This window comes from Bos indicus, chromosome 19, assembly GCF_029378745.1.
Source record: "Bos indicus isolate NIAB-ARS_2022 breed Sahiwal x Tharparkar chromosome 19, NIAB-ARS_B.indTharparkar_mat_pri_1.0, whole genome shotgun sequence".
NCBI classification, from domain to species: Eukaryota; Metazoa; Chordata; class Mammalia; order Artiodactyla; family Bovidae; genus Bos; species Bos indicus.
The window spans coordinates 57,850,212-57,862,663 of NC_091778.1; the positions used below are offsets into that span (position 1 = coordinate 57,850,212).

The following is a 12,452-nucleotide window of genomic DNA, read 5'->3' on the forward strand; positions in this document are numbered from 1 at the left end:
TGCCCTGGTCACTGCGTTTCTTCCTCTGTCTTTGCTGAGGGGCTCATCCTCTACACCTCCTCTTTCCTGGGGCCCAGGTGTGGGGAAGGGGGCACAGAGCTTAGACAGGGGTGGGCAAGAGGGCTTTGGCCAGGATACCTGAGCTTCGGTTCCGTCTTGGCTCCAGAACTCCCTAGCTTGTGCTGAGTCTGGGGCTGTGAAGGGGGAAGGCTGCCCTTCAGTTTGCAGGGGAAATTGGGGAGCCAGATTCCCCCCTCCCCAAAGCCCTAAAGAATTCAAGTGCATTTCCTGTTTGTGAATCGTGGCAGGCAACTGCCAACAAGAAGACACTTGACTCACTAGGCGGCTATGAAACCAACTAGGTGCCTGAGGACCCAGACCAGGGGTCTTTGATAAGTCTAGAGGGACATGGCTATACGTGCAGTATGTCTGGTGAGGACAAGGGAACTGGGCGTCAGTACACTGGACTTGAGCTCCCATACAGGTCAGGGATGCAGGTACAAAAGACAGGAGGAGAGACCTTGGGGGCTGCTGCCTGCAAGTGGCAGGTCCGATTTCTTGGTCTCCACTCTTAACCTGCAAGTTATGCCGCTAAGGTCCAGATGGAGAGTGCCCAGTGCCATGCCTGGAACACACCAGGCACTCAGGAGATGTCACTTCCCCCTTTCTGCCCTCTACACCATGAGCCCCAGGCCCTGGGGAGGCGGGATCCTACAGCTCCCACCTGCAGCTCTGGATCCTGGTTGCAGAAGAGCCAGGTGTCAGCCCCGATCAGGGGTGGGGTCTCTTAAGAGGCGTGGTTTCAGCCTTCACTGGCCCAGTGCCATACACACTGCCGGCTCTCCCCCTGGGACAGCTCTCTCCCCGGGGAGGTGGGGGGCTGCTCCTGCCCTCCCTCAACCTGCCTTTGGCCTCTGCCTGTTGCTGAGGCTGCTCCCACCCCCATTTTGGCAAGAACAGCTGTGTGGCTGAGGGCCTGGCAAGGTGCCTGCTGCCCACCTCCCACTACTTGGCAGTGCCTCCTGGCCTGTCATCCGCCATATGCCCCATCTGTAAGCCTGCAGCCGCCTCTCTGGCCTCAGGTGAGGGCACAGCCAGGAGCTGCTGGCACGAGGCTCAGTACTTTTGCGGGGAACAGACAGAGTAGGCTGACTCCCACCTTGACCTGGCCTGCCCTCAGGGCCAGTCTGGGGCAGTCAGGGCAGGTGAATGGCATCGGGTTGGGGCCTCCTCCGCAACAACTTGGACCCGAGCCAGGTCAGGCTGGCATCCTTTTCTAGCTTCCCCACCACTGACCCCAGGGCCCTCTGTAGACTAGAAGCCATCACCCCACTTGCCCACCTCCCTAAGCGGGTGTCAATACAGCCGAACGTGCTGGACGGGCAAGGTGAGCACCTGGGGACCGGCCAGCTGTCAGGACCTCAGCCCCTGTCCTCCGGGGCCATCAGCAGCAGAGAAGACGCTGACCCCATCTGACCTCCAGCAGGACAGACGTTAGGCAAACAGCAAGGAGCAAAGGAGCCCAGACCGGCAGGGGTGAGGCGCCCTGGTTTGCCATCAGTGGTGTGGACACCTCCGGCCACTTATTTCCGGGACTGTGGCTGCTCGGCTGGGAGGCGGAGCGGAACGCGGCTGCCCGACTCCGCGGCTGTCAGCTCCAGATTGCCACATAAATCAACCTGGCTTTACGACGCTAATAAATTTGTGTCCAAAATTTGGTTTGGAGCCTGAGGCGGCAGGATGGTTTGATTCGCTTTGTCCTTAAGCAAGAGGAAAATGTAATTGGAGAAGGGTAAGCACAGACGTTTTAATTGACTTTTCAGCAAAACAGCTGGACAGCCCCAGGGAGGGTCCCGGCCCCGCCCACCCCGCAAGGCCTCCTGGGAGGCAAACGGGGAAGGGGCATCTTTCCGGGAGGATGCAAGAGAACAGTACATTGGACGAGCTGTGAGGACGGAAGATGCGCGACAAGAGTGAGAAAGCAGGTCGCGGCCGATTGAGACACTGGACTCTCACAGGCCGGGGGCTGCTCCGGGGAGGGCTGGGACTGCCCACGGACTCCCCGTGTTCTTGCAAAGCCCGTGTTCCCCTCCGCGAAACCACCCGTGGGCCTCAGAAGACCTGGCGTCCATGCTCTGTCCAAAGTTTGAAGACAGTTGAGATGCGCGGGGGTGGAGGGGGCGGGGAGCAGGCTGCCGGGATTCCCTGGAGAGCCGAGCAAGGCACTGAGATCAAAGGACGGAGGGGCAGGGACCCCACCCCAGAGGCTGCTCCTGTCCACTGCTCTGGGCTCCAGGACAGGAGGATTAGGCCCAGGGCCGGGGGCTCGCCAGGGAGGGCCAGGAGGAGCCCCCGGGTCCTGAAGCAGAAGGCACGTTGAAAATGCAGTTCATTCGAGTCACCTGTGTCTCCCAGGGAGGCTGGCCCAGCAGGTGCATGCATGATTGTGGGGGTGGGGGTTACCACGTGGAGCTGGTGAGGTGCCCGGGAACCTGGCCCTCCTTCCATGGGAAGGGTGAGCAGGGCCCTATCTCACCCCACGGCACCCAAGGGACATGGAGAGCATGGACATCAGGGTTGTACCCACAGTCTGGCTTGAAAGGGAGCCCCTGTTAGTGATGGAGTGGGGGCAGGCGTGACCTCTCTTACGGGGTGGGAACCATGGGCTACATGCCTGGGGTGGTCCCAGCCACAGTGGTGACAGCCGGGGGGCCACTCCAGTGCCCCTTGTATGCTGGCCTGTGCCCCCCCAACCCTGGCACTGCAGGAGGCCCAAGGATCCCTTCCAGGGATGTGTGGGCTGCTGTGTCTGCGAGGAAAGGGCTGCTTCCGCCCGCTGCTCCAGAGTCATCATGGACTCAGGAGCCCGGGACAGATGTTGGTGCCCTCCGCGTGGCCTTCACTGCTTTGGTCTGGGGCCCCTGGGACCAATTAGCACATCCGGTCCTTGTCACCGGCTGGCCTGGCACTCCCCTAGGAGAGGTGCTTGGCACCTCCAGGCCTGGTGGAAAGGTGAGCCCTGCCAGGCCCAGTGGGGAGGACAGGAGGGCTCTGGGCTCACCCTGGTGGAGCGGATTTCCCAGAGATGCAGGAGGGGCTGGGAGAGAGGCTGGGGGACACGTGTCTGGTATAAATAATGGCAGTGTGCCAGCACTGCGCTTCCACAGTTCCGAAGCAGAGGACTCGAGTCCAGTAACCAGACGAGAGCCTCGGAGCAGCTGCGTGGCCCTGCTGTGGGACTCGGCTGGCGGGGGCAGCCCCAGGCAAGAGGACCTGGAGGACAGCGACCTCGGTGAGGTGCAGGCTGTGTCGAATCCTGGGTGGGGAGGAGGTCCCCTCCAAGAGCCTGGGTCTTGCCTGCCCCGCTGCGCCCAGGGAGGCAACGAGCTCTGGGCTCTGCCGGTGGGGGGCTCCTATCCCTCTCGTCACCAGACACGTCCTGGCGTCAGAGCTTAGTCTCGCTGAGGACAATGTTGGCGGTGACAAAGAAGAAGCAGGAGAAAGCCCAGAGCAGCACAAAGCCCACCCAGAAGGTGTGGCGAAAGGGGGACCTGTGCTTGTTGACGGTCCCGTAGCCGAAGGCCAGCTGGGTGTCCTTGCGGCAGAGGTACACCAGGAAGGCCGGGATGACGTACTGGATGCCCGTGCCCGCGTAGGCCCCTGTGATGCCCACCAGGGACTCCAGGTCGTGGGTGCAGAAGGCCACCAGCACGGGGGGCAGCAGGGTGATGGTGGGGAACACCACGCGGTCCACCACCCAGGGGTATGTGCCCCCCTCGCGGTGGAAGAGTGTCTTCCAGTTGTTGCGGAGGGTCACGGCGATGATGGGGAAGTTGGTGCTGATGGTGAAGACGGGGAAGAGGCCGAGGAAGAAGCGCACGGCAGCCAGGCCCACCACGTCGCAGCGTGCAAAGTTGAGGGTGTACATGTCCAGCAGGCTGTCGCCACGGAAGCAGAAGATGGCAGTGAAGGAGAGGAGCCCGTAGAACGCCAGGATGAGCACGTAGTCCAGGAAGACCAGGCGCGTGAGGTGGCGCTTGGAGGAGACGGGGGTGAGGAGCGACGGCAGGGAGTGCTGGCACATGAAGGAGTAGACGCACACGCCCAGCAGGTTCCGGACGCCCGAGAGGTCTGCCAGCGGAGGGTGCCCCTCCCCGCGCCCGTGCGCAATGCGCACCAGGGCCAGCACGATCATGATGGCAAAAGCTGCAAGACAGGACGGGGGTCAGGCAGGCAGGGAGGAGGGGCAGCCCCACCCAGGGCCTGTCTCGGGTCTGGGGGCGGCGACCACAGGACCTGAGCCCCGAGAGAAAGCACATTAAGATTCCCAAGGTTGGGAGAGTCGTCCTTGGGTGCAGGCCGGCAGTGGCTGCTGCTGTTGGGGACATCCTGCCCACTCCCCCCACCCACAGGTATAGGAAGGTGCGTGTTGGGGGAGTTGCTGGGCACGGCAGGAGGGCGATCAGTCCCCTCGGAGGAGTGCAGGCTCCCTACGGGCCCCAGGGGTAGGGGTTTCCCACCAGCTTCCTGGCAGGGGGAGGCCTGGAGCAGGGTGCTGGTCGCTCTTCTTTGTTTGGTTTGAAAGACTGGGTTGTCTGAGGATCGGGGTTGCGGGGCGGGGGTGGAGGGCACGGAGCCCTTGGGAGGAGCTGTCCTCCTGGGCAGGGGGGACGGAGGGTGGCAGCCTTGGGTGGAGGACGGGACCCAGAGTCACTTGAGGCAAGAAACAGCACTGGGGGCCAATGCTGGGGGAGCTGAGGCCAAGGCTAGAGGCCGAGGCTGTGTGGCTCTGTTCTCCTGGACAGGAAGCCACTCTGCCCCGGGTATGCTGCAGAAAGGGAAGGGGATCGGGGACTGTTGAGAGCAGACAGAGCTCTGGGCTGGCTGCACTCTTACAGCGGCCCTCACACCCCCAGCCGGCGCTCCTGAACATCAGCGCCTGGAAGACAGACGCCCTTGCTGATCCTGTGGACGCCGAGTCTCTGGCTTCCCGAATCTGTTATTCAGAGTTCCCAGAACGGCCACTGTTAGGCACTCCGCACACCCAGAGACCCTGGGCATTCCTGTCTCCAGTGCCAGGGTCCACACACCCCTGCTGTCTCTGCTCAGACCAGACCCGACAGCCCCTCCAGCCTGGGCCCCCACGGCTCAGGTAAAGCCCACCGTGACACCTGACATTTCTTGGGCAGTGATGCAAGCGAGGTGAAGGGACAGTGGCTGAAGAGCCTGGCTGCCGGCCACGTGGCTCCTGCCTGCCAGGCTGTCGCAGGCTTGGGGCTCCTCCCAGGTAGGAGGCTGGGGGTCTCCCCACTGTGCCCTTCAGGCCAGGTCACACCGTCCGCTCCCCGGAAGGGAGCCCTTTCTCCGAGGACGCCCGGGAAGCCAGACTGCCGTCTGCCCACAGTGACACTTGGGAGCAGGACGGATGGAACTGTCATCTATTACTTTTAATCGGAGCTGCCGACGCTGCCAGGCACTAGTCGGGAGGAGGGGAGCCAGGAAACAGGCCGTGGAAATTGCCAATAAAGACGATGATTTGTTTCTGAGGCTCTCAGATGCACCCATCCCTGCTGCTCCTGATTGCGGGGGCCCCATGACCGAAGGCATCACAGGTCCTGCCAGTACTGGTCAGTCAAGGGGAAGTGGCAACCCAGTTCGCCCCTCGGGGACACCCGAGACCCCGGTGGTCTGGCTCGTCTGTTTTCTCGGGGTGGGTGCAGGGTTGGGGGGGTGGGTGCAGGGTTGGGGGGGCGGGTCAGAGATCTGTGTAGGAGAGCCGCATCCAGAAAGTGCACTGGGGCAGGATATGATGGCGGGGGGTGGGGGGGACCCAGGGGAAAGGCCGGACAGGGTGGTGGTGGAGTCCCCCACGTGCCAGGGAGTCTCGGGCTTCCCTGGTGGCTGAGTGGTAAAGAATCCTCCTGCAATGCAAGAGCCACAGGAGACATGGGTTCGATCCCTGGTTTGGGAAGGTTCCCCTGTTGGAGGGCATGCTAACCCACTCCAGCATTCTTGCCTAGAGAATTCCATGGACAGCGGAGCCTGGTGGGCCACAGTCCATGGGGTCACAAAGAGTTGGAAGCGACTGAAGCGACTAGGCAGGGAGTCTGCCCTGGGCCAGAGAGGGTTACAGAACAGAGCTGAGCGGGTGGGGTGGCTACAGCTGGCCCCGGGCCCACCTGGTGGTTAGCTAGTCAAGAGGCTGCAGCTGACAGTTCTGGTAGCAGAGGTCGGCCACCTGAGGCAGGGCCAAGGCCAAGAGGGCAGCTGCTACAAGGCAGGAGCTCAGCCCTACCCTGCCACCACCCGAGTGTCTGGTGGAGAACTGGCACTACCCCGGCCCAGGCCGAGGCTGGCGCGTGCTGTGAAAGAGGCACGTGGTAAACCCTCCAGAGCTCTGCTGAACTTGGCCGAGGGGCTCTGGGTCTGGTGGGCGTGCAGGAGGCAGGAGAAGCTGGCTGTTTGGACGTGAGCCTATCCCTGCTCCCTCCAGCTAGGAGGCTGGCTGGCGCGTCTCTACTCATCGTCCTCCTCAGCTCTAAATCGCCAAGTCGTAGTAAGAAACATAGGCAGAAACTGGCTTGCTGGCTTCAGAACGAGCTACCTGCTCGGTCCTGACGGGTGGCTCTGACCTTGAGGGGTCATGGCACTGGGGGCTCGAGGTCCAACTTCCCCAGAGCCACCCGGTCCTGCCCTGGGCACCACACGCCTTCCCTCCGGGCCCTTCCCTCCCCTGGGGTGGCCAGGGGAGCAGAGTTCAGCTGTTGAACTAGATTGATTGTCCCGTCCCCAGGAGATGGCTGCTCCAAAAACTCATTGGGTCTGATCGTAAATCAAGATGAAACGAGGGTGACAGGGTGTGAGCGACAGATGCGGCCAGGAGAGCAGGGCTCTGAGTGCACACCGGACGCCCAGGGCTCGGGCGCCACCACGGACAGCTCGCGCCCCCGGGTTGCAGCCGCGTGGGAGAGGGGACAGGGCAGTGAGCATCCTGACGTCTGGGCAGGCAGAACCTGCAGTTCCCCAGGGCACACACGGCGGGCTTCTCTCCGAGCCTCACAGGCTGCGTTCAGACAGCCTGTGTGATGGCTGGGGTTGCAGTCCACATCCATCCACTTCCACCTGCGTCCCACACCAGGCTGCTGGGGAGGCAGCCCTGGGGGTGGGAGAGCAGCTAGGGGCCCGTCACACGTCGCCCGAGGAGCGGCTGTCGGCCTCGGAAGGGGCAGCTGCAGGGTAACAAGCGGGGTCAGGAGGCTTCTCTTTTAATATTGGCGGCACCAGCCCGGGGGAAAAACAACCGGGCCTGTTTTGTGTGAATCAGGGGGCTCACCAGGACCATTCATTCATTCATTTAGCGGTGATGTCCTGAGGGTCCCCTGTGCTGGTAACTACTCTGAGCATCTGTGGATGGTGTCCTGTGCCAATAGGAACAGTCCTAGTCCTTCTAGAGCCTACAGTCCAGGGGGCCCAGCTGGTGGAACTTATAGGGGAGAAATGACAGCGAAAGAAATGACTGGCTAACAGCCATGTGAGCTATGGTGGGGCGATGGGGAGAGCCGAGTCTCAGGAGGTCCAAGCCAGGAGAGAAGACCACCTGGGGCTCACAGAAGGGAGCCAGGCGCCAGAGTCGCTTTGGAAGAACCAGTAGGGCTGTCCCTGTCGCGGTGCAGGAGGGGAGGGTCAGCCCAAAGTGGGCGGGACAGGGTCAGGGCCCCTGGTCGCACTCGCTGCCATGCCCTGTTCCACCCTCAGAGTATTGATCCACCTTGAGCTGCTCCTGCACTGCCTCAGCAGGGAGAGACAGAGAGAGGGAGAGAGACAAGGCAGAGAGACAGACAGGAGCGGAAGGCAAGTCCGAATCTCTGTTCCTGAACCCTGAGCGTACAGCTTGGAGGAGACATCTCCCTGATTCCTTTTCTGAGGAGGTCAGGTTGAAAGTAAAGTCCACACCAGGACGGGCCTCCGGCTCAGGCACGTCCAGTTGGCAGCCTCAGGTCAGTGGGGTCACGTCATTGCCAGCTTTCACTCCCGGGGACATCAGAGGCCTCAAGTATGGGGGTCAAAGTAAACTCTTATACCAAGACGCAGGCTCAGGACAGATAACAAGTCATCAGTGAGGCCCCTAGAGTGCTCCGCCAAGAAACGCCCCTTGGTCACCTGCCCTGATTTGCACATGACACTTAAGAGACACAGGACTGAGGTGTGAAACTGGGTTGTCTTTAAAAAGCCCAAGGAAACGAGAGCTCTCAGTTGCCCGGGGCTGTGACCACCTGGGTGGCCTGCCCTGCAGAGGGGAGGGGATGCACTGCTGGGGGCATTTCGGAAGTGGCTTCTGGTCCTGGGTCAGTCAGTCAGTCCTTTCGGTAGAAGTTTGAGCTAGAACAGAGCTCCTCTGGAAGGTGGGGGGACTCTGCCCACCGGCCTGAGCCCAGCCCTGACCCCTGCTGTCTCCTCTGCGGGCCCTGAGAGGAACACAGCTGTCACGGGAGGAGAGGGGACACGTGTCCACTAAGGCCAGATCCCTCATCCTTGATCCCCGAGGGCCCCGGAGCACACAAACACGAGCAGCCACGACTGAGAGCCAAGGGTGAAGCTGGTGGACTCCTTCCAGTGGTGCCCTGGGCGGGGGCTGTGCCGGCAGCCCAGCCCCTGGCCCGCAGCCAGCGCTGTGCTGTGCACTGCCCGGGAGGGGCCTGGTGCCACCTCCCTCCCTGAGCTCTGGGCCTGGCTCCAGATGCCCCCCCAACACCCTGCTGCTCTCAGGGCCCCGCGAGTGGCCCTGTTCCCTCACTTGCGAGGCGCAGGCCGTCCATCAAGGCGGCTGTCAGGGGCACGGTGCCCTCCTCCCCAAGCGGGGAATCAGTGTGCCATGGCTGATGATTACGAATGGCCCTGCGTGCCCATCCCAGCTCGGGCACTGGCGCTCCAGGCAGGGAGCTGGGTCCCAAGAGATTCCAGCTTCCTCCTTCAACCCCCAGTGCCCTTAGAGGTTGGGTCATCAGAGCTGGGCTGCCCCCAGCCCCCAACCCTGAGATTCAGGAGGCCTGGGAGGAGCTGATGGGGTAACGTCAGCCTGAGCTGAGAACACTGAAGATCAGGCAGTTTCTCGGCCCTAAAAGCAGGAACAAGTGGCTGGGCTATCGTTCCTTATAGAATAGGACTGGCTGGGAACAGAGAGCCACAGGGCAGGTTCCCAGGACACGCAGGTCAGGGCTGGGAGTGGCAGCTCAGCCTGCAAAGCTCTAACCCCTCGGAGAGAACAGGAGAGGGAGGGGGCCGCTGCTTTCCTTCTGAAAGAGCTTCAGTCCTTGAGTTGCACTGGGCTCAGCTCCTGGCCCTGTCCTGAACTGGGTGAGCCTGCGGTGGTTACTTAGCTTCTTAGTGCCTCTGTTTCATCACCTTTAAAAAACGGAGACGCTCGTGGGCCTGGGGACATGGAATAAGATGTTATTTAAAAAGGCGACAAAGGTCCGTCTAGTCAAAGCTATGGTTTTTCCAGTAGTCAGGTATGGATGTGGGAGTTGGACCATGAAGAAAGCCGAGTGAAGAAGAATTGATATTTTTAAAGTGTGGTGTTGGAGAAGACTCTTGAGAGTCCCTTGGACTGCAAGGAGATCCAACCAGTCCATCCTAAAGGAAATCAGTCCTGAATATTTTTTGGAAGGACTGATGCTGAAGGTGAAACTCCAATACTTTGGCCACCTGATGCGAAGAGCTGACTCGTTGGAAAAGACCCTGATGCTGGGAAAGATTGAAGGCGGGAGAAGGGAACGACCGAGGATGAGATGGTTGGATGGTATCACTGACTCGATGGACATGAGTTTGAGCAAGCTTTGGGAGTTGGTGATGGACAGTGAAGCCTGGTGTGCTTTAGTCCATGGGGTCACAAAGAGTCAGACACGAGTGAGCAACTGAACTGAACTGAATAAGCACAGGGCAGGGTCTGTCCCGCAGCAATCACTCAAAAACGTGTCCGTCTCTTTTATCATCACAGAAACCTTATTTCCTATCCTGATAGCCCAGGCCAGCAAGAAAACCTGTAAATCCCAAGTCCTCACCCAATTCTCCTTCTGTGCAAGGAGGGTCCTGGGGTCAACCCGTGACCCCGCTCAGGTCGAGTCACAGTCATGACCCTTCCCTGCTGAGCGTCTCTGGCCGAGGTGTCAGCTAATCTCTGGGGGACGAGGAGGAGCTGGGGCAGGCCGCTCACACCTGCTCTGTGAACCAGAGCCACCTCTTCCTGCTCCGCTGAAGGTCATACGAGGGCAAGCTGTCCCCAACACCAGGTTGGCTGTAGGGACTCAGCGTCTGCTTTCTGTACGAGGCTGGGTGGGAACCAGAAGGGAACTGTTTGGGCTCTTCAGCGCCCATTTCAGCCCATCCTTCGGGTCATCGCCCTCCCGCCTGAGTTCAGGCTGTGGTCGGGGCAGAGGCTCCTTTCACACTCAGAGGGGACAGGACACAAGGACACACTCGCTCTCTGGTGGGGAGGGGCGCCCTCGGGGGAGAAGGGAAGCTCCCTGAGCAGATGCACTCGGCTCCAGAAGCACCGTGGCCCTGGGTCAGATTTTGTGCCAGGCCCACAAGACATTCTGTGGTCTCTGGCCTTGCCTGCGTAACTCGCACAAGTCCCCTGGGTTTTGATGAAGGAAGGGACTTTGGATCTGACCGCCTTCCCTGCTGGATCAGCCCCTGAGGTTTCCAGAGGATTCGAGCTTGGTGGGCATCATTATCATCTCAGAGGCAGGAAAGAAGGGCGTTTAAGTAATCAACTTAGGGGATGGAGGTTCTCCTCCAGAAGGACTCAGGGCAGAGCCTCAAGTGTCTCAGGAGGAGCGGGTCGTTGATCAAGGGCAGGTATTTGAGTCTCTAAAGCAATCAAGCCTTAAGTACAAAATCAAGAGCTCTGGCCTTTTCATCCTTCGACTTTCCACACCCTCAAGGCATGGCAAGTGGCGGCTGGGAGGGCGGGCTCTCAGTTTTTCTTAAGCTGTCTGAGCCGGCTCTGTTTGTAATCTCTGGGAGAGCGCAGCCCAGGGGCCTCTGGCTGGCAGGCAGACTAATCTTTGGGGAGATCAGAAACATAAAACTTCCACACCGTCACTTTTCCCCAAGGCGGCTCAGTCCTTTCTAAACCTTTTCTTCTTACTCCTTCCCCCTCGGATTCGGATGTCTAAGCCCTAACCCCTGATGTGACCGCACATGGGGTGACTGTGCTTCCCAGGGGGTGCTGGGAAGAATCTGCCGGCCAGTGCAGCTAGGGATGGGGCCGCTAAAGAGCTGTTACAGGTCAAATGAGATCAGAAGGGTGGACCCTAATCTGATGGGATATGTGCTTTTTTTTTTTTTTAAGAAATTAAAAAAATTTTTATTTAGTTATTTTTGGCTGCTTTGGGTCTTCATTACTACACGTGGGCTTTCTCTAGTTGGGACAAGCAGGGGTTACTCTCTGCTGCGGTGCTCGGGCTTCTCTTGTTGCGGAGCACCGGCTCTAGGGCACGCGGGCTTAAGCTGCTCCGTGGCATGTGGGACGTTCCCAGACCAGGTTTCGAACCCGTGTCCCCTGCACTGCAAGGTGGACTCTTAGCCACTGGACCACTATGGGAGTCCCACGTGCTCTTCTAAAAAGAGAGAGGGGAGACAGAGCACACGCTGTCTGCACACACAGAGGAAAAGCCATGTGACGGTACGGTGAGCAGGTGGTCACCTACAAGCGAGGGAGGGAGGTCTCACCAGAAACCAGCCCTGAAGGCTCCTTGATCCTGCGCATCCAGCTCCAGAACTGAGAAAATAGACCTCTGCTGTTTAAGGCACTGGTTCATGGTATCGTTACGACAGCCTGAGCCCACTAAGGCAGCTGATGAGCAGCGGCTGGATGCAGAGAGAAACCAGGAAAGCCAGAAAGAGGGGAGGCAGAGCTGTGACAAGGGCATGGGGCTCCCCGGGGTCTGAAGGCAGATTCCGGGGCTGCTCGGGGCCACAGCTCCTCCGACACGGCCTCCTGACCCAGCTACCTGGCTGGCGTTCACCCTGGCTCGCAGGCAGCCCGGTTCTGAGCGGAGGAGCACGTGTAAGTCCGTCGGGCACCTCGCCTGTCTGGGCCTCACCCCACTCTCTCTGCTAGAGTCCAGGAAGCTGACCTGCCGATCTCCTGGACAAGCAGGAGTCCCTGCCTGAAGGCCAGGTCAGCACAAGTGTCAGCCATGTGCAGGGCAGAGCTGCCGACAACAGAGGCCGCTCAGAGAGGAGAGCCAGCCAGGGTCTTTGCTTGGGGCCGAGCCGGGCTCTGAGGTCAGCCCTGCTGCTAATGAAAGGGGTCATTTGGTGACAAGCGGCTCGCCCTTCAGCAAGCTTTAATTAAGTGTCTTCTCTACCCTAAGAGCCTTAAGACAGCATCCTCCGGTTCTTCTTTCAACTAATCTCTGCATCTGCAGAGAAAACTTTTGGAA

The 12,452-nt window shown here is 60.3% G+C and overlaps 1 protein-coding gene across 3 annotated transcripts in view; it reads right to left on the bottom strand.

The window, feature by feature from the left end:
- Positions 1 to 1,782: 1,782 nt before the first annotated feature.
- Positions 1,783 to 12,452, bottom strand: part of TMEM104 (transmembrane protein 104) — a 54,652-nt gene continuing 43,982 nt past the window's right edge. For all 3 annotated transcript variants that reach the window (XM_019982056.2, XM_070774120.1, XM_070774119.1), the window contains one exon: positions 1,783 to 4,206. In XM_019982056.2, the coding sequence (XP_019837615.2) occupies positions 3,446 to 4,206 (761 nt within the window). In that variant the 3' untranslated portion in view covers positions 1,783 to 3,445. The remainder of the gene's footprint in view (positions 4,207 to 12,452) is intronic.